General features: G+C 46.4%; 1 protein-coding gene across 5 annotated transcripts in view; it reads right to left on the bottom strand.

Moving 5' to 3' along the window:
- The window catches only part of afap1l2 (actin filament associated protein 1-like 2), a 144,855-nt gene that overhangs the window by 43,043 nt on the left and 80,461 nt on the right, over positions 1–21,351 (bottom strand). For all 5 annotated transcript variants that reach the window (XR_006079770.1, XM_024387086.2, XM_024387085.2 and 2 more), the window contains exons 7-10: positions 16,617–16,796; positions 16,199–16,285; positions 13,493–13,577; positions 2,721–2,825 (exon numbers count right to left, since the gene is read on the bottom strand). Coding sequence is in view for 4 of the 5 variants with exons in the window: in XM_024387086.2 (XP_024242854.1) it covers positions 2,721–2,825; positions 13,493–13,577; positions 16,199–16,285; positions 16,617–16,796 (457 nt within the window). In the remaining variant the exon portion in view is untranslated. The remainder of the gene's footprint in view (positions 1–2,720; positions 2,826–13,492; positions 13,578–16,198; positions 16,286–16,616; positions 16,797–21,351) is intronic.

Genomic DNA, 21,351 nt, shown 5'->3' on the forward strand with positions numbered 1-21,351 from the left:
GATATTGCTGCCAGTAAGATTGCACCTAGTGGTGCAAAAAAATCAACCATTTATCGGATCATCAAGAACTTCAAGGAGAGCGGTTCAATTGTTGTGAAGAAGGCTTCAGGGCGCCCAAGAAAGTCCAGCAAGCACCTGGACCGTCTCCTAAAGTTGATTCAGCTGTGGGATTGGGGCACCACCAGTACAGAGCTTGCTCAGGAATTGCAGCAGGCAGGTGGGAGTACATCAGCACGCACAGTGAGGCGGAGACTTTTGGAGGATGGCCTGGTGTTAAGAAGGGCAGCAAAGAAGCCACACACGCATTGCAGCAGGCAGGTGGGAAACTCCCCAGACCTTAATCCCATTGAGAACTTGTGGTCAATCCTCAAGAGGCGGGTGGACGAACAAAAACCCACAAATTCTGACAAACTCCAAGCATTGATTATGCAAGAATGGGCTGCCATCAGTCAGGATGTGGCCCAGAAGTTAATTGACAGCATGCCAGGGTGGATTGCAGAGGTCTTGAAAAAGAAGGGTCAACACTGCAAATATTGATATCTTTGCATATCTTTGCATCAACTTCATGTAATTGTCAATAAAAGCCTTTGACACGTATGAAATGCTTGTAATTATACTTCAGTATTACATAGTAACATCTGACAAAAATATCTAAAGACACTGAAGCAGCAAACTGTGTGGAAATTAATATTTGTGTCATTCTCAAAACCTTTGGCTACGACTGTACAACTAATTGTGATCATTCATTGTATATTATACTTTCCTTTCCATCATAATACATTTAATAAGTTCTTAAGGGCCTATTGCAACCAGCATTGGTCACCATATCATCGTTAAACCGTCAACACGCGCTAAGATCACAAAGCAAAGCTGATCTCAATTGCCACCACTATCGGCCAATGTATTACCACTCTGTAAAGCTGATGTGGTGACTTTAAGTCCTGGTTGCTGCCAACCTTTTTCAATATACTTTCCAGCTCTGGTGGATATTATCATTGGTACAAATATGACCTACTCTTTGAGAAGTTTAAGAGAGAGTTATGTTGAAGTCGGAAGTTTACATACACTTAGGTTGGAGTCATTAAAACTTATTTTTCAACCACTCAACAAATTTCTTGTTAACAAACTACAGTTATGGCAAGACGGTTAGGACATCTACTTTGTGCATGACACAAGCACTTTTTCCAACAATTGTTGACAGACAGATTATTTCACTTATAATTCACTGTATCACAATTCCAGTGGGTCAGAAGTGTACATTCACTAAGTTGACTTTGCCTTTAAACAGCTTGGAAAATTCCAGAAAATTATTCCATTGCTTTAGAAGCTTCTAATAGGCGAATTGACATCATTTGAGTCAACTGAAGGTGTACCTGTGGATGTGTTTCAAGGCCTACCTTTAAACTCAGTGCCTCTTTGCTTGACATCATGGGAAAACCAAAAGAAATCAGCCAAGACCTCAGAAAAAGAATTGTAGACCTCCACAAGTCTGATTCCTCCCTGGCAGTATTGATGTTGTTTCATGTCCCTACTCTTGTTTCTTGTATTGTTCCATGTTTAGTTTATTATTAAACTCACCACCTGGACTTACGCCCCAACTCCCAGCAGCTAACATGATTTTTGATTTTTTTTTACAACCACGGCACATCTACGATGGCAATTTACCTTGCACATTTTTATGAATGGAAAACTCATATTGGTGTACTTACTTTTTCATTTCCAATTAATGTAATACATTAATAACAACTTGTCTTAATATGGTATTGTAATTTCTTATCAAGGGTTGAAAAATAAATCTCTCTGAACTGTCCACATCTAAAATTTGTAACCATAAACAGACAATCATGATTCAGTTAATATCTCTGTTTTCATTCAATCATAGTCTGATAAAAGTATTTGAAATGACACAAATTATATTCTAATTAAATTGAAATTCAAGATGAAATGTTTGTATGAAAATACAATAAGTATTTATTATGAATTGCCAGCCTTGCGATTTTCAATGTTACCGATAGGTCAATACTTTTTGTGGGGCAGGAGTAGAGAACCTAGACACAGCTGTCTGGTGTCAGACTCGCTTGACACGGTAACAACATGAGATCAACCGATCTGCTGGTTTAGTCTGGGATTTCAGTCACAAACAATTTTGTTTTAACATGCATGTTAGTAGTGTTTTAAGAAATCCAGCGCTTATACACAGCTGCGTGTTAAGTTCTGCGTCTTGGTTGCAAACGGGCCTCTGTTTGCTTTGACCATGTAAGATTTAGAGGAGGCTGGCGGGTAGAGGTATAGGAGGATGGGGTCATCGTAATCACTGGAATAGAATAGATGAAAGTGTATCAAACACATAAAAGACATGGTTTCCATGTGTTTGATACCGTTCCATTACTTTCTTTGCAGCCATTACATTGAGCCCATCCTCCGATATCTTCAGCAACCCCTGGTAAAATGTAATTTCATGCCAACAAACTGAAAGGAAAGAAGGAGGGGAAAGGAAAGTGAAGACCAGATAGAGAGGACGCAATGACAGAGACAAAGATAAGGTGAATAAGGAGACCTGAAAAAGAAAGTGAAAAAGAGTCTGGATTCAAACAAACCGCAATGTGCAGACATCGCACTGCATTGCGGTTTGTTTGAATCCTTTCCAGTGACTTTGGCTGTACTGTATGTTAACAGGGTAATGGCTGATTTGCCTAGCTCTCGAGGCCATCTCCACTCACCTGAGGTGTCGACACATTTCTCCGGACTGTCTAAGGAAGAGGTCTTCTTCTTGCCAATGTTCATTAAGTTACTGAACTTCAGACCTGCACTGTATTTCTTCTTCACTGTAAAGGATGAAGGCAGAAAAAGGTTCTAAACCAAGAGACCCAACAAGCGATTACTTCTGTAAACAATCAAGAACAAGGTTAAGCAGAGCATTACATAATGTGGTTGGATTGATGTTAATGGGAGTGATGCAAATTCATCCACAAGACTGCTATATTCTCTCAAATCACTTACTAAGGTGACTGTAACCAATAACCAATTAGAAATGGACCATTCTAAAATTCCTGGACTTTAAACCCCTAGTAGTGACAGTTACTGTGTTGTCCTCAGTCTAATCATGGAAACATAACGTAAAACTTAAATTAATAGCCCGGGCATTTATTTGCTTAAATCACTGAACACAACAGGCACTGAGAGACAGGCTTCTATTTGAGCCAGGTGTCTTATGTAACGGCTTTCTTCCGTCGAAGGAGAGTCGGACCAAAATGCAGCGTGGCGGTTACTCATGTTCTTTAATGGAAGATGAACGATACATGAAATAACTTAAATCTACAAAACAACAAACGGAACGTGAAAACCTATACAGCCTCTCTTGTGACAACAAACACAGACAGGAACAATCACCCACAAACACACAGTGAAACCCGGGCTACCTAAATATGGTTCCCAATCAGAGACAACGAGAATCACCTGACTCTGATTGAGAACCGCCTCAGGCAGCCATAGACTCTCCTAGACAACCCTACTCAGCCACAATCCCAATACCTACTAAAACCCCAATACAAAAACACACCACAAAATAAACCCATGTCACACCCTGGCCTGACCAAATAAATAAAGAAAACACAAAATACTAAGACCAAGGCGTGACAGAACCTCCCCCCCCAAGGTGCGGACTCCCGGCCGCACACCTAAACCCATAGGGGAGGGTCCGGGTGGGCGTCTGTCCACGGTGGCGGCTCCGGCTCGGGACGTGGACCCCACTCCAACCAAGTCTTAATCCCCCTGTAACGCGTCCTTTGATTGGCGACCCTCGCCGCCGACCTTGGCCTAATAACCCTCACCAAGGACCCCACTGGACTGAGGGGAAGCTCGGGACTGAGGGGAAGCTCGGGACTCAGGGGTAGCTCGGCACTGAGGGGAAGCTCAGCATTGGGGGGAAGCTCAGCATTGGGGGAAGCTCAGCACTGAGGGGAAGCTCAACACTGAGGGGAAGCTCAACACTGAGGGGAAGCCCAGCACTGAGGGGAAGCCCAGCACTGAGGGGGAAGCCCAGTACTGAGAGGAAACCCAGTACTGAGAGGAAGCCCAGTACTGAGAGGAAACCCAGTACTGAGAGGAAGCCCAGTACTGAGAGGAAGCCCAGTACTGAGAGGAAGCTCAGGCAGGTAGTAGGCTCTGGCAGATCCTGGATAGCTGGTGGTTCTGGCAGATCCTGGCTGACTGGCGAATCCTGGCTGACTGGCGGATCTGGAAGATCATGGCTGACTGGTAGATCCTGGCTGACTGGTGGCTCTGACTGCTCTATGCAGACTGGCAGCTCTGGTTGCTCCATGCAGACTGGCATGTCTGGCTGCTCCATGCAGACTGGCAGCTCTGGCTGCTCCATGCAGACTGGCAGCTCTGGCTGCTCCATGCAGACTGGCAGCTCTGGCTGCTCCATGCAGACTGGCAGCTCTGGCTGCTCCATGCAGACTGGCAGCTCTGGCTGCTCCATGCAGACTGGCAGCTCTGGCTGCTCCATGCAGACTGGCAGCTCTGGCTGCTCCATGCAGACTGGCAGCTCTGGCTGCTCCATGCAGACTGGCAGCTCTGGCTGCGCTGAACAGGCGGGAGACTCCGGCAGCGCTGGAGAGGAGGAAGGCTCTGGCAGCGCTGAACAGGCGAGGCGCACTGAAGGCCTGGTGCGTGGTGCTGGCACTGGGTAGAGGACATGCACAGGAAGCCTGGTGCGGGGAGCTGCCACCGGAGGACTGGTGTGTGGAGGTGGCACTGGATAGACCGGACCGTGCAGGCGCACTGGAGCTCTTGAGCACAGAGCCTGCCCAACCTTACCTGGCTCGATGCCCACTCTAGCCCGGCCAATACGAAGAGCTGGTATGTACCGCACCGGGCTATGCACCCGCACTGGAGACACCGTGCGCTCCACAGCATAACACGTTGCCTGCCCGGTCTTTTTAGCCCCCCGGTAAGCACAGGAAGTCTGCGCAGGTCTCCTACCTGGCGTAGCCACACTCCCTGTGAGCCCCCCCCCAATACATTTTTGGGGCTGACTCTCGGGCTTCCATCCGCGTCGCCGTGCTGCCTCTTCATACCAGCGCCTCTCCGCTTTCGCCGCCTCCAGTTCTTCTTTGGGGCGTCGATATTCACCAGGCTGTGCCCAGGGTCCTTTTCCGTCCAATATTTCCTCCCAAGTCCAGAAGTCCTGTGATCGCTGCTCCTCACGATAAACAGGGGGAGTTGGCTCAGGTCTGAATCCTGACTCTGCCACACTCTCCCTGAGCCCCCCAATACATTTTTGGGGCTGACTTTCAGGGTCCCTTGCCAACCGTGTTCCCTCGTATCGTCGGCTCCTCTCTCCGGCTGCCTCTGCTCTCCTAAGTGCCTCCACCTGTTCCCATGGGAGGCGATCTCTTCCAGCCAGTATCTCCTCCCAAGTGTAACAACCCTTGCCATCCAAAACGTCTTCCCATGTCCATTCCTCCTTTCGCTGCTTCTGCTGTCGCTGCCTGTCACCACGTTGCTTGGTCCTGGTAGGGTGGGTGATTCTGTAACGGCTTTCTTCCGTCGAAGGAGAGTCGGACCAAAATGCAGCGTGGTGGTTACTCATGTTCTTTAATGGAAGATGAACGATACATGAAATAACTTAAATCTACAAAACAACAAACGGAACGTGAAAGGCTGTATAGGTTATCTTTTTTTTAATAAAAAATAATTTATTACCTTCAATACCATTCATTCTTTACAACTCAGAATTTTCATACATACTCCAACAATGGTATTTTAATTTAACTAAACAAAACAAAAACCCCAAACAAAACCTCAGGGGAGCATCTTCCCTCCCCGTCACCCTACAAACTACCTTTCCCTATCTCCCCGTCCCTAATCTATCCCCTTACAAATCTAAATGACACCCAGCCCTAAACCCCCCTTCCACCTCTCCCGAGCAGCATGCTGCCCCCACTTCCTCTCCTCCCTCTTCATCCTCCCCTCAAATCTCCTTCCACCCTCCTCACTATCCCTTCCACCCCCAGTCTCTCCCTGTCTTCACCATGTTCTGCCTGGCTTCCCACAGCCCCCGTTTAAAGAGACTCATGAGAAGCTAGAGCAGAAACCTGTCCCTACCGTCCCTCTCGCTCTCACTACACCTCTCTAACCTGGCCCACGTCAATACAAAATCCCCCTTACCAAACCTAACAACACCCGTGCCCTAGCCCATACTACTCCGGCAAAGGCACAGTCCTAAAAGACATGGCGCACAGTCTCCTCCCTGCCACAAGAGGATCTTGGACAGGTGGGGTATTGCACCAAACTATACCGGTACATGATGGAACGTACCGGCAAGCACTTATGGAGGCTCAACCAATTCAGGTCCTTGAGCCTGTTGTCCAGACCCCGCGCCTGCACTCCCTCCCAGACCACTTCCGAGATGCCCACTACAGGCGCCGGACTCCCTGCCTTTCTGACCTCCTCGTACAGGTGCCTGTGATCTAAACCTACTCGGGCAACTTCAACCTCAGGGTGTGCACGCAGCCACTTGGCCGCATGACCAAAGTGCCACGGCAGCTGTTCTGCCCGAGGACCCGTGTTAGACCACACCATTACGCTTCTCGCCTGATACGAGAAGAACACCCGCAGGAGGTAACCGGACGGGTGTATCACTGGATGAGCAAGCTCCGTTAACAAGAAAGAAACAAAAATTGCGTCCAGCTTGAGGGTGAAATGTGGTACCCCCCTACCTCCCTACCCGATGGGACAGAGCATGCGTGCCCTGGCGACCCACTCGCACCTGCCACTCCACATGTACTGAAACACAAGCCTCACTAGAGGCCTCCTCAGACAAGCCGGTAATGGGTAGATGTACGCCAAATACAAAAGAGACGGCAACACATCCACCTTTAGGACCAGGACTTTACCCATAAAAGACAAATACCTAGCCTTCCACATTGCTAGCTTCCTCTGTACCACTGCGATACGCATGTTCCAGTTTAGCGTCGCTGAGCCGGAGGTCTCAAAATGGACCCCGAGAATCCTCAGGGCCCCCTCACAGAGAGAGAACCCCCCAGGCACATCCGTTCTACCACGCCATCTTCCGAAAAACTTGACGGAAGACTTTGCAGGCTTCAGAACCGCTCCCGACGCTCGGGTGAAATCCCCAAAGATGGCAAGGGACCTTGTCAGGCACGAGTCCTTGCACAGTAGCAAGGAAGTGTCGTCGGCGTACTGCGTCATCTTAACACGCAGCCCACCACTTCCAGGGATCAACAAGCCTTCCACCCCTGTGTCTGCCCTAATGGCAGCCCCCAGAGGCTCCATGTACAGAACGAAGAGGAGAGCCGAGAGTGGGCACCCCTGCCTGACCCCAGACGAGAGGTCAAAAACGTCACCCAAGTGACTATTTACACTAACTCGGCACCCCGCTCCGACATATAATGTACGAATCCATCCTATGAACTTCTCCCCAAATCCTAATCGACCTAACACTGAATAAAAAGGATCTATTCACGCGATCAAAGGCTTTCGCCTGATCTAGCGCTGCTACCATTAAAGGCAGTCCTCTATCTTCAACCCAAGCGATGGAGTCCCTGATTAACTGTAGGTTCCATCTAATAGAGCGGCCCTCTACCCCGCACGTCTGATCCTCATGGACGACGTAGGGAAGGGCTGTGCGCAACCGGTCTGCTAAAACCTTTGCAAGTAGCTTGTAATCTACACACAGCATGGTCAACGGCCGCCAGTTGCCAAGGTCTGTTACTTCCCCTTCTTATATAAAAGTGACAGCATACCAACAGCCATTGATCCCCCGGGACCCCGTCTCAAGGATGGCCTTCAAGACTTCGAGGACCACTGGTCCAAGTATACCCCAGAACTTGAGATAAAACTCAGCCGGCAGCCCATCCATCCCAGGCACCTTCCCTTTTCCCATCCTCCTAAGAGCGCTCTCAACCTCTTCTAGTGAGATCTGGGCCTCCATCACTTCTCTAATGTCCTCCGGCAACCGCCTGGACAAGTGTTCTAAAAGCACATTTCCCTGCTCTACATCTATTTCCCTTTCCTTAAATAAACCTTGGAAATGATCAGTTGTCACCCTGACCATAACCTCTGGTTCTCTAACTATACTACCATTTTCTTCCCTAACACCATGCATTACCTTCCTACTCTGTCTGGCCCTAACCGACTTAAAGAACATAGCAGAACAAGTCTCATTGTGTTCTAGAAAGCCACTATGCGCACGCTCCAGGAAAGCTTGAGCCTTCCGCTCCTGCAACTCCCTGAGCTGCGCCTTTAGGGTTGCGGATCTCTCCCAGTCAAACGACCCGCCGAGGTTGCCTGCCTCGTACTCGAGTTCAATTAACCTTTGGATACGATCCACCTCCCTCCTCTCCTCCCTTTTTTTCCTCTTGCAATACCCTATTATAAAAGCCCTAATCCTCACCTTAACTAATTCCCACCACTCTAACACCCCCTCGCACATGGACCGGAGGCCTTCAAGCCTTCAAAAGAAACCATAAAACCCGTCAACAAAAGCCTGCTCCTCCAGCACATCCCGATCTAACTTCCAGTACCCCCTACCAAAGAGGCAGACTGGCAACCCCACCTGCAGGAGCACCCCGTCGTGATCCGAAAAGAAAACAGGCAACAGCCGCCCAGACAACTTACCCAAAGATCTGGGTACAAAAATATAGTCGAGCCTCCGCTCATCCCCCTGGAGTTGCGCCATGTAGGACCGGCCATTTTCGGAGTAGTGTGCAGACCACCATCAACCAGACCATGGCAAGCCATTAGCCTGGTAATGGCGCCAGCACTGCTATCCCCCCCTATTCCTAAATCTGTATTAAAATCCCCCCCTATCACTAATTTCCTATTTGTGACACACAGGGCGTCAGACAGTCCACCATCTCCCTCCTGTCTGCCACCACCTGTGGCCCATACACCACCACTAATCTAAATTTACAATCCCTTATCGTGACATCCACCCCTATAACCCTCCCCTGCATTACCACAAAAGAATCCTCCACTTTTACCTCCCTGTGCCCACACAAAATCCCTACCCCGATGAGTGCACCCCCAATACCCCAAACCGACTCCCCCTTGTCCCACTCCCTCTTAAACTTACTAACATCCCCTCCATCCCTCAGGTGAACCTACTGTAAAAAACAAAAATCAAACCCCACACCCTCCAAATAACTAAAAACCCCCTCCTCTTAACAAAATCCCTTAAACCCCTTACATTTAAACTAACAAAAGTAAAATTAGACACCATGAAAAAATAAAATTCAAACATGTAATACACTCAAATTCTAAACCCAGACAGAAAAAAAAAAAAAAACAGGAGACTCACCCGATGCTCCCCTGCTCCATATCTACCGGTGAGAACACCATCCGTACTCCCGACATCCCCCTCTTCCTCCATCTCACCAACCCAGGATGCAGGAATAGTGTTTGGCTCCGGGGTGCCCTGCACCCTGGGTCTACCCCCACACTCCTCCCCCTCCCCAGTGCTGCAGCTGGTTTGGAAAAAAAATCGGGAGGCTGAGTCCCCAAACAAAAACTCCCCACCTCCTCCTGTTCCCAGTCCTGAGTCTTGTTAGGTGTGTCCCCACCCAACAGAAGTTGAGGGCCTGGGGAAACCAGCAGCAACCCAGAGGTTTCTCCCACCCCCATCACTCTCTTGGCCATCCCCTCCCTCTCACTGTCGGCCAATCGCACCCTCCTCTTCATTCTCTTCTTTGGTGATGGCAGCAGTGGAGAGATACCACCCTCCCCCCCCGCCAGCTCCTCCACCATACCCCTCATCTCTTCCACCAGGGCACTTTCCCCCCAGTCCACTTGCTCTTCCACCGTCTCCTTCTCCAACACTCCTCCTTCGCTTTCTTCTCTCTCATGCTCCTCCACTCGGTTGCCTTCTTCCGCCGCTTTTCCTGGTTCTCCTACTCCCGTGCCTTCTGTTTCCTTCTCTCTTACATCCGCCGCTTCTTGCTCCTCCTCCTTCCTTGCGGCCTTCCCCTCTGGACCTGTACTCTGGTCATGAGGCGTGCTTCCTTCCCCTCCTCTTCTTCCCCCATCCCCCACTCCTGCTCCCCCCCAGCCGCAGACGCATATGACCTCTGACGAGCCGGGCACCCCCGCCACAGGTGTGCTGACGAGTCACACCCGTGGTACGCGTGGCTTGTCACAATCCCTCGCCTCGTGTTCCTCAGATCCACAAAATCTGCATTTTCTTGTGCTGCACGAGGCGAATATGTGGCCGTAGGCCATACAGCGCCTGCAAACTGCATAAAACAACGTCCCCCTGTCAGCCCCTAGGGAGAACATAGCAGGAGGATGGAGGTAGCCACTATGTCCCTTTGGGTCCTCCCTGAGGAGGGCCTGGAAGCCTCTCCTCCCATTCCAAAACCCAAGGGAGTCTTTGAGGTGCCTTGCTGAGGAGACGTTATCCATGTATCTCCCCAGAAAGGCCCTCACCTCTTCGTCCTTAACGTATGGGTTGTAAATGTTGACAGTTACAACCCTAAAGTTGTTCTTCGCCAGGCTTGTTATTTCATAGTGGCTCATCGGCCTCTCACCTCCCACTGCTCTTGCCCTTTTCAGGATATCATCGTGTTTCTCCTCTGTATATAGTGCCTCGTCGTATGCTACCTCCAACGAGTTGCCTTGGAAACAAAACACGTCCTTCACTGTCAGCTTTAGAATCCCCATCAATATTATCCTTCCAAAAGTTTCCCGTCCTAAAGGCTCCAACTCCTTTTCCTTCCAAGCAAACCGAATCGTGTTGGCCAGCCCAATCCCAGGGACCGACCGTGTTGACGTATTTTGCACCATCTCCGCAAGGAGAATGGCGCACGTTCTCTTCTCTTCCAAAACAATGAAAAAAGAAACACCAAAGTGACTGAGCCTATCTGATGACAACTAACACAGAGACAGGAACAATCACCCACAAACACACAGTGAAACCCGGGCTACCTAAATATGGTTCCCAATCAGAGACAACGAGAATCACCTGACTCTGATTGAGAACCGCCTCAGGCAGCCATAGACTCTCCTAGACAACCCTACTCAGCCACAATCCCAATACCTACTAAAACCCCAATACAAAAACACACCACAAAATAAACCCATGTCACACCCTGGCCTGACCAAATAAATAAAGAAAACACAAAATACTAAGACCAAGGCGAGACATCTTATTTCATTCACATAGGTAATTGTTTAATTCCAACGTTCACTTCCAGGATGTTAATACATTTCTTCATTTCCTGCCCTAACGTGTTATTATTGCCTCTACTAAAACAATAAAAAAATAACTTTTCCTTGACAGAATAATTATTCTCCTCTAAGGCAGTGCATTTTCATACTTTGGCCACTATAGGGCGATCAGACAATTGTACTCCTGAAGTTGACTGTTTTTGTGCTTGCCATTAGCTAGCAGTTATCAGCTGTTAGAAGCCAATGGCTAGCATTTTCATATTGGTGATAAAAATGGATGATTGCCATAATTTGTTTGAATCACTGAATTATTTAATTTAGCAAATCAAACATTAAACCTCATTTAAAAAACGATGGTAATTCATGGTAACCTCATAAGCAATTAATTTAGACCCTAAGATTATTTATAACAGGTGTTTATTTGCTGAAACGTGTGCAGTTGACCGGCTATTAAAAGTGACAGCAGAGACTGAGACTGTTTTGAGACTGTTTTTAATTGAATTTTTCCGGTAACTCAAAAGTAAAACTTATGATAACACCTCGAGTGAAACATAACTGAAGAGTTACTCTTACAAAAAATGTCACATACTGTTCAGCGTGTACTAGACAAAATATGCATGCTACACTGTAAATTGTGTTAAGATCATTACAAGAGTATATTTATATATTCATAATCGTCAATCTCCCAAAATCAATTGGCTCAAGAAAGTACTTAGCTACTTTAATAAGGTTTACATCTAACCTTTTTACGCGAGTAAAGTACATGTCGGATAAAAAAGGATGCAACAGGCCTGATGGAAACAGCAAATTTGGCAGTAAACTTTCCCGGATGTCGACAAAACAAAATATGCTAGACAAGGTGGGCTCTTTTTGTGTATGGAAAATTAATTATGTGAGAAATAACCAATAACCATCATGCAAATATTGATATAATAACCATCATTTCAAAGTAAACTCGGAGTCACACCATGAAATGTTGTGTGGTCTTTTCACTGAGACTCGGGAAAGCATGCAGTTTACTAGGTTAAATAAATTATGATGAACTTCACAGGGTGGTGAAAGTACAGGGTGATAAATATCGAGGGTCTTATTCTGGTGACATGATGATCGATGCTTGGCTACCGTTTGACAACTAAAAATCTTGCTCTTTCATTCATAATAATCTCATCATGCATTAGGCTATACCTGCACTGTATCTGCGAGCTGATGTCTAAAGCACGGTTTTCCAAATTCTGTCCTGGGGCACCCCCCGGGTGCATATTTTGATTTTTGCCCTAGCATTACACAGCTGATTCAAATAACCAACTCATCATCAAGCTTTCATTATTTGAATCAGCTGTGTAGTGCTAGGGCAAAGAACTAAACGTGGGGAAATGTGTTTTTATGTGGATTTTAGAATATTCACATTACAATCTCTCACCAATTGGATGGAAACCTAGCTACTTTACTTTATAATTGACACTTGGTAACGTTATCCTTACTGTCTTCAATTTAAGAGTAAGGGTACATTAAAGAAAATGATGTGTTGTTTGGATGGTCCAACTGCTGGGTAGCAGGCAGTGGGTCAAATAGTTGGGTTATTTTTCTTTAAAAGAGCAAGGTTGGGTTGTTGAGGCTGGGTTACTGATACTGGGTTCTTAAGATATGACCCAGCAGATCAGATCAGAAGACTGGAGGCCTGGCTTACTGGGGGTGTGGCTTTCAGATACTTCTGGTTCATCTGTTCTGTTGTTTTGTATTGTATTGTATCACATCACATGTTAAGGTTGAACACTGATACTTTTGTAGCTTTAATTGGTTCTTCAAGAGCCTATGCATAGCCCAATGTTGGGATAGTTACCACTTTGTTGCAATAAATGTACATTTCAATGTTATTAATAATAAAAAAAAATGAAATATTCTATGAAAATGTATATTTGCATTGCACAAACTTAACATGATGAACAAGAATGACATGTATTGTCACGGGTGGCTAAAAATAACTATATGAAACAATTCCCCTAATAGGCCACACCACCTAAAAATAACCTATGGATTGCATTAAAAAAGACCCAGCTGCTGGGTCAACCCAGTATGCAAGTTAATAAAAACCCAACTATGGTTAAATTAACCCATGTTTGAGTAATCCCACAAAAACTTTATTATCAGCGAACTCCTCCAGTTAGGATCACTCTGGGGGGAAGCGTTCCCTAGGTACAGATCTAGGATGGATCAGCTTCTTCTCCCCCAATCCTAACCCCAAGCCTCTAGTGGCAACTTCCCCATAATTGGTGAGGATCAGAGCTGAGACGTTACTCACCATCTTTAGTTTCAAGGGTCTCAGCGTGGCTGTCTGTGCTGCTGCCACTTTCAGAAGTAACGGAGTACCTCTCACTGAGCTCCCCCTGCGTATAGAGACCACCACACACACAACTTAATCACGCACACACACAGACTCTACTCAAACATAAACAATTGTACACAACTCTTGTGAATCATGATTGACAATTGATTGTGGTTTTCAATCCATTCCTGTCGGACCCCCAAGGTGTGGGCATTTTTGTTCGAGCCCAGCACTAACGTCATCGGATTCAATCAGGCCCTTTCTACAAGCTCCCAGCAACAAGGGAACAGAAAGCATGTCCCATGTTCCCTATTGAAACCCCATGATGAAATAGTTACTTGTACTTACACTAGTCAGATAAAACCTTGTTTGACAGCAGCTTTGGAACTTTAACATATAACCAAGTTATAACCAATCTAATCTCAGAAACCCATAACTAAAATATTGCGTAATTGAATCAGTTGCTTGATTAAGTTCTGGGGTAGACGTGTTAGAAAATATACTAGAACGTGTAGTGGAAGCAGGGTGGTAGCTCCAGCCCCCTCTATTTGCAATTTACTTGCAAGTATTCACACCCCTTGACTTTTTCCATATTTTGTTGTTACAACCTGAATTTAAAATGGATTAAATGTAGATTTTATTTTCCACTGGCCTACACACAATACCCCATAATGTGAACGTGGAATTGTCTTCACCATTAAAAAAATTTTTTTTTTTACAAGTTAATTAAAAGTGAAAAGCTGAGTCAATAAGTATTCAACCCCTTGTCATGGCAAGACTAAATACATTCAGTAGTAAATAATTCACGTAATACGTTGCATTTACTCACTCTTTGTGCAATATAAGTGTTTAACATTATTTTTTAATGACTACCTCATCTCTGTACTCCACACATACAATTATATGTAAGGTCCCTCAGTCAAGCAGTTAATTTCAAACACAGAATCAACCACAAAGACGATGGATATTTTTCCAAGAAAGGCACCTATTGGTAGATGGGTAAAAACAACAAACCCCAAAGGTGCCTAATTTCCACACTAAACAAAAATATAAACGCAGCATGTACAGTGTTGGGCCAATGTTTCAAGAGCTGAAATAAAAGATCCCAGACATTTTTAACATGCACAAAAAGCTTACTTCTCTCAAATTTAGTTTAGAGCAGCAAAAATAAATGTTTTGTCATACCTGTGGTATACGATCTGATATACCATGGCTGTCAGCCAATCAGCATTCAGGGCCTGAACCACCCAGTTTATAATATCTCTTTGCGCATGGTGAAGTTATTAATTACACTTTGGATGGTGTATCAATACACCCAGTCACTACAAAGATACTTCCTAATTCAGTTGCCGGAGAGGAAGGAAACCTCTCAGGGATTTCACATGAGGTGAATGGTGACTTTTAAACAGTTGCAATGTTTAAAGGTTGTGATAGGAGAAAACTGAGCATGGATCCACAACATTGTAGTTACTCTACAATACTAACCTAAATGAGTGAAAAGTAGGAGTGAAAAGTAGGAAGCCTGTACAGAATAAAATATTTTAAAACATGCAACCTGTTTGCAATAAGGCACTAAAGTAAAACTGCAAAAAACGTGGCAAAGAAATGAACTTCATGTCCTGAATAGAAAGCGTTACATTTGGGGCAAATCCAACATAACATCACTGAGTACTAGTCCTTATGTTTTCAAATGGTGTCGGCTGCATCATGTTATGGGTATGCTTGTCATCGGCATGGACTGGGGAGTTTTTCAGGATAACAAAGAAACGGAATGGAGTGAAGCACAGGTAAAATCCTAGAGGAAAACCTGGTTCAGTCTGTTTTCCAACAGACACAGAGACAAATTCACCATTCAGCAGTTCAATAACCTAAAACACAAAGCCAAATATACACACTGCAGTTGCTTACCAAGATGACAATGAATGTTCCTGAGTGGCCTAGTTACAGTTTTGACTTAAATCGACTTGAAAATCTATGGCATGACATGAAAATGGCTTCTTAGCAATGATTAACAACCAACTTGACAGAACTTGAAGTGTTTTAAAAAGAATAAAGTGCCAATATTGTACTATCCAGGTGTGCAAAGCTCTTAGATACTTACCCACAACTGTAATCACTGCCAAAGGTGATTCTTATGCGTATAGACTCAGGTGTGTGAATACTTATATGAATGAGATATTTCTGTATTTCATTTTCAATACGTTTGCAAACATTTCTAAAAGCATGTTTTCACTTTCTCATTATGGGGTATTGTGTAAAACGTAAATGAAACGTACGCTTTTGTCTACGGTTTCGTCCTCTTTCTTGAACTGTTCGGCTTGATTTAATTTAATATTCTTTTGTATATAAGTGAGAAAAGAAAAATACAATTTAACCCATTTTTAATTTAGGCTGTATCAACAAAATGTGGAATACGTCAAGGGGTATAAACACTTTCTGAAGGCACTTTATGTCCCTTCCTTTGTTAAATGTTAAAGATGCGAACACCAAATGATCGGTGACGAAAAATCTGCGCATCGTAACAAAGTTCCTTGTTACTCATCGCATCCCACAGTTTGTTGACATACGCTACGATACCAGTTATGTTATGTGTCTCTGTCCATGAGAGACTATAACCAATCTCACCCAATAGCCATAACTACCAGTAAATACATTAATTGTGTTCTATTGATGGTGTTCTACCTTAGTGCAAATGAGGCGTGAGGAGTCGGACACAAAGTGCTGCATCTCAGAGCCCTCTGCTGGTTTAGGGCTGATTTCCTGGATCACCTGATGGGGGAGACAAGAAAACAAGACCAATAGGTATGTGCCCCCTTCCCTTTCTGAGCATCTGGAAAAGCTATATATCAATCCAATCCATTATCATCATTGACATTATTGTAACTATCAGTGTTGGGGATTTATTCCATTTTAATTCAGGAAATCAACAGAAATTCAAATTTTCCTCATTGAAAAGCAAATTGTGAAAATGTAAATTAAAAATTCTGTTTACAACCTGAATTGACTGAATTAAAATGGAATTGACTCAAACACTACGGTGACAACAATACAGTCTAACTACAACCCCCACCAATAGTCTCTCCATCTCCAGTCTCTATACCTTCAGCCACAGCTCTGTCTGCTCCTTGCTCTGCAGGCCCAGAACGATGGCCTCTCCTCCCATGGGGATGATTTTCAGCTTGTGCTCCTTCCTCTTGGGCTGCTTCTCCTTGTAGACCACGCTGCATCCCAGCAGGCTCACGTCCAACAGCGGCATCTGCTCCTTAGAGCTCTTGTAGCACTATTGGAACATCAAGAGGGTACAGTGGTTGGTGATGGAAATATGGCTTAGTTGGTTGGAGCAACTCATTCCAGGGAGGTGCATATTTTTGTCCTAGCCCAGCACTAGCATACAGTGCCTTTAGAAGGTATTCACACCCTTTGACTGTTTCCAATTTTTTTTGTGTTAAAGCCTGACTTTAAAATGGATTAAATTCATATGTTTTGTCACTGGCCTACACTCAATACCCCATAATGTTAAACTGAGGATGGATCAACAACATTGTAGTTACTCCACAATACGAACTTTATTGACAGAGTGAAAAGAACGAAGCCTGTACAGAATAAAAATATTCCTAAACATGCATCCTGTTTGCAACAAGGCATTAAAGTAATACCGCAAACAATCTGGCAAAGCAATACATTTTTTTCCTGAATACAAAGCGTTACGTTTGTGGCAAATCCAATACAACACATTACTGAGTACCACTCTCCATATTTTCAATCATAGTGGTGACGGCATCATGTTATGGGTATGCTTGTAATCATTAAGGACTGGGGAGTTTTTCAGGATACAAAAGAAACTGAAGGACGGGAAAAACCCTATAGGAAAACCTGGTTCAGTCTGCTTTCCACCACACTGGGATACTCATTTGCCTTTCAGCAGGACAATAAACTAAAACAACAAGGCCAAATCTACACTGGAATTGCTTACCAAGAATGCAGTAAATGTGAATGTGAGTGGCTGAGTTACAGTTTTGACTTAAATCGACTTGAAAATCTATGGCAAGATCTGAAATGGTTGACTAATAATGATCAACAACCAATTTGACAGAGCTTGAAGAATTTTGAAAATAATAATGGGCTAATGTTGCACAATCCTGGTGTGGAAAGCTCTTAGACATACCCAGAAAGACTCACAGCTGTAATTGCTGTAACATAACACAAGGTGGAATAGGTATAGGTATGAATACTTTCTGAAGGAACTACACATGATTCAAGTGCTTGCTATTAGTTGATAAGTAGAATCAGGTGTTAGTGTGGGGCTATAACACAAATGTGCTCACTCAGGGTGTCCCCCAGAAATGTACTGAGAAACATTGAGTTGGAGCCTGGTTAGTGCATTATGGTTGTGGGTTTGATTGTGCCATGCCTACTCCTGCTCCCCGCTCCAGCACTCGCCGTGGCCGGTCTACTAACCACCGGTTCTAGCAGCCATCATTACGCACACCTGCTACCCATCGTTACCCACACCTTGACCTCATCATCACCTGGATTACTCTCCCTTTATTTAGCCCTCAGTAGCCTCAGTCAGTATTGGTTTTGGTCACGTTCAATCCGTCTCCTGTTTTGCTTATCTGCTTTACTCTTATCATTAAACTCATTTTCTGCACCTGCTTCCTGACTCGCAGTGTATTTGTTACAGAATACTGCCTCTCTATATGGAAGAAGCAGAAGAGAAAGACATCTCCCAGACCGTCGGCGAACAGGGACACCTACTCCGCCAACACCACAATCAGCTGGCTATGGATGAGGTCCTCCGGGTCCTCAAACGGCAAGACACCACCTGAGAGGATTCACCTCCAACTAGCAGAGGGCCTCCTACCACGAGTCATCCCAGCGAGCCAGCCCCCAGCCTACCCAGCACTCCGCCCAGGTTAACGATGCCCGACTGTCCCTCCCGGACAAATATGACAGGACTCCATCCAAATGCTGTGGCATCCTACTCCAGTGCTCCCTCTATTTCTCCCATCAGATGGGAGCCCCCACCACTGAGAGGTCCAAGGTTGCCACGGTCATTTCCCTGCTAACCGGGCGGGTGATGGAGTGGGCTACAGCCATCTGGGAGAGGAAGAGCTGGGTTCTGTTCAGGGCTGTCTTCGACCATCCACCGGAGGGCAGAGAGGGAGGTGATTGACTACTTCAACTCCGGCAGGGTGCCCACACCGCTGCAGAGTACATCCTCACCTGTCGGACCGTAGCAGCCTCTAGCGAATGGAATGAACCGGCACTCCGCACCCTATTTCCGAAGAAGACTGCGCGAGGAGGTCCAGAGAGAGTTGGCGTGCCTGGACAACCTTCTTCGGGAGCGCCAGCTCCCCCCTCTTCCTGAACCCATGTAGGTAGGGCCACACACCTCCCAGCGGCAGAGCAGCGTAACCTGAAACAGCTGGGGCTCTGATCCTATTGCGACCAGGAGGGGAACAAGCTTCAGCAGTGTCTCAACTCTGGGTCCACGGGGGCAGAGCAGCGGCCCCGTGATCATCTGTCACCTGGAGTTGGTGTGAGTATTCCATCATCATTGCTTTCTGCCAAACTGTCCCTGGTTTCTATTTCACTGGATGGCTGTCCCTCGTGTTGTCTCTACAGCCCTAGTGGACTCCGGTGCCGCAGGGAATTTCATTGACCAGACCCTTGCCTCCTCTCTGAACATCACCTCGTGCCCACTCTGCTCTCCTCTTCAGGTCCAAGCCCTGGATAATTTACAGTGGGATCTGGTACAATAATGCATATCACAGCACCACTCACCAGCACCCATGCACCAAGAAAAGCCTTCCTTCCTCATCATCAACCCACCCATACACAAAGTCATGACGTTGGAGCCTCCCGTGGCACCAACGTCATGACCACACCATCTCCTAGTAAAGGATGAAAATCACCGCCTGGAAGAACTGCTGTTTCTTACACTGTGGTTCCACTTCGATTGAGAGACCTGTGGTTGCCCTCCAGACCGACATCCTGGAGGTTTACCAGGATCTCTGGGAGGGTTTCTCCAAGAGACGCCACCCGTCTCCCTCCTCATTGCCCCTGGGACTGTGCCATTGACATGCTTGCAGGCTCTGTGCCTCCGCACAGCCGCATCTACCCTCTGTCGGTGGCTGAAACCGATGCCATGGAGGAATACATCCAGGAGGTTCTCCAACAGGGTTTCATCCGCCCATCCACCTCTCTTGCGTCGGCAGGCTTCTTCTTCATGACCAAAAAGGATGGAGGTCTACGTCCATGCATCGATTACAGAGGCCTTAATTCCACCACTACCAAGTACCGCTACCTTCTCCAGTTGGTGCCGGCCACTATCGAACAGCTTCGCGGGGCATGTTTTCTTTTTACAAAACTGGACCTGTGGAGTTCCTACAAATTGATCTGGGATGAATGGAAAATGGTCTTCAGCACGATGTCTGGGCACTATGAGTACTAGGTGATACCTTACAGATTAGCCAATGCTCCGTCTGTGTTTCAGGCATTCGTAAACGAGGTGTTCCGGGACATGCTCGTGCGCCAGGTGGTTATGTATAATCGACAACACCCTGGTCTACTCGGCCACCATGGAGGATCACATCGCCCACGTCCGAGTAGTCCGTGGGCGCTTCTTGGAGAACCGCCTGTATTTGAAAGCGGAAAAGTGCCAGTTCCATCAGGTCGCTGTCTCCTTGGGATACCAGATCAGGCCACAGGGAGTGATGGGTGAAAGGAAGGTTGAGCCAGTCCCAACCACCGTAAAGGGGCTACAACGGTTTTTGGGGTTTTCCAACTTCTTTTTGGGGTTTGCCAAGAACTTCAGCTCCGCTGCCTCTCCTCAAGGGCAATCCCCGTAAGGTGGTGTAGAGTCCTGCAGCCGATGAGGCCTTCCTCCTACTGAAGGGGCATTTCACCTCCGCCCGTTGCTGAAACACCCAGATCCTATGCTGCCCTTAGTGGTGGAGGTGGACGCCTCAGAAGTGGGTGTGGGGGTCGTCGTGTCCCAGCGCCAAGGTAACCCACAGCAATTGTATCCATGTGCATACTACCCAAAGAAACTGTCCCCTGCAGAGAGGAACTATGACATCACTAACGGGAGCTCCTGGCGGTAAAGTTGTCATTAGAGGAGTGGAGACACTGGCCGGAGGGCACCAAGGACACATTTCTCATCCTCACCAACCACTGGAACTCGGAGTACATACGGACCTGACTCCATTTTGCTCATCCCGTTTGAGGATAATACAGTGCTACCAACGTGGCCTGCTACCAAGGACTGTGGGCTCTCCCTCTCCTTGTCCGTGGCCAACGTGAGTAATAACATTACACGTGGCCCAGACGGCATCCCTAGCCGCATCCTCAGAGCATTTGCAGAACAGCTGGCTTGTGTTCTTATGGACATATTCAATCTCTCCCTATCCCAGTCTGCTGTCCCCAGATACTTCAAGATGGCCACCATTGTTCCTGTACCCAAGAAGGCAAAGGTAACTGAACTAAATGACTATCGCCCCGCAGCACTCACCTCTGTCAACATGAAGTACTTTGAGAGAGACTAGTCAAGGATCATATCACCTCCACCTTACCTCTCACCCTAGACCCACTTCAATATGCATACCACCCCAATAGGTTCACAGACGATGCAATCGCCATCACACTGCACACTGCCCTATCCCATCTGGACAAGAGGAATACCCATGTAAGAATGCTGTTCATTGACTACAGCTCAGCATTCAACACCATAGTACCCTACAAGCTCATATTTATGCTTGAGGCCCTGGGTCTGAACCCCACCCTGTGCAATGGGTCCTGGATTTCCTGAAGGGCTGCCCCCAGGTGGTAAA

This window comes from Oncorhynchus tshawytscha, linkage group LG24 (genome assembly GCF_018296145.1).
Source record: "Oncorhynchus tshawytscha isolate Ot180627B linkage group LG24, Otsh_v2.0, whole genome shotgun sequence".
Lineage (NCBI taxonomy): Eukaryota > Metazoa > Chordata > Actinopteri > Salmoniformes > Salmonidae > Oncorhynchus > Oncorhynchus tshawytscha.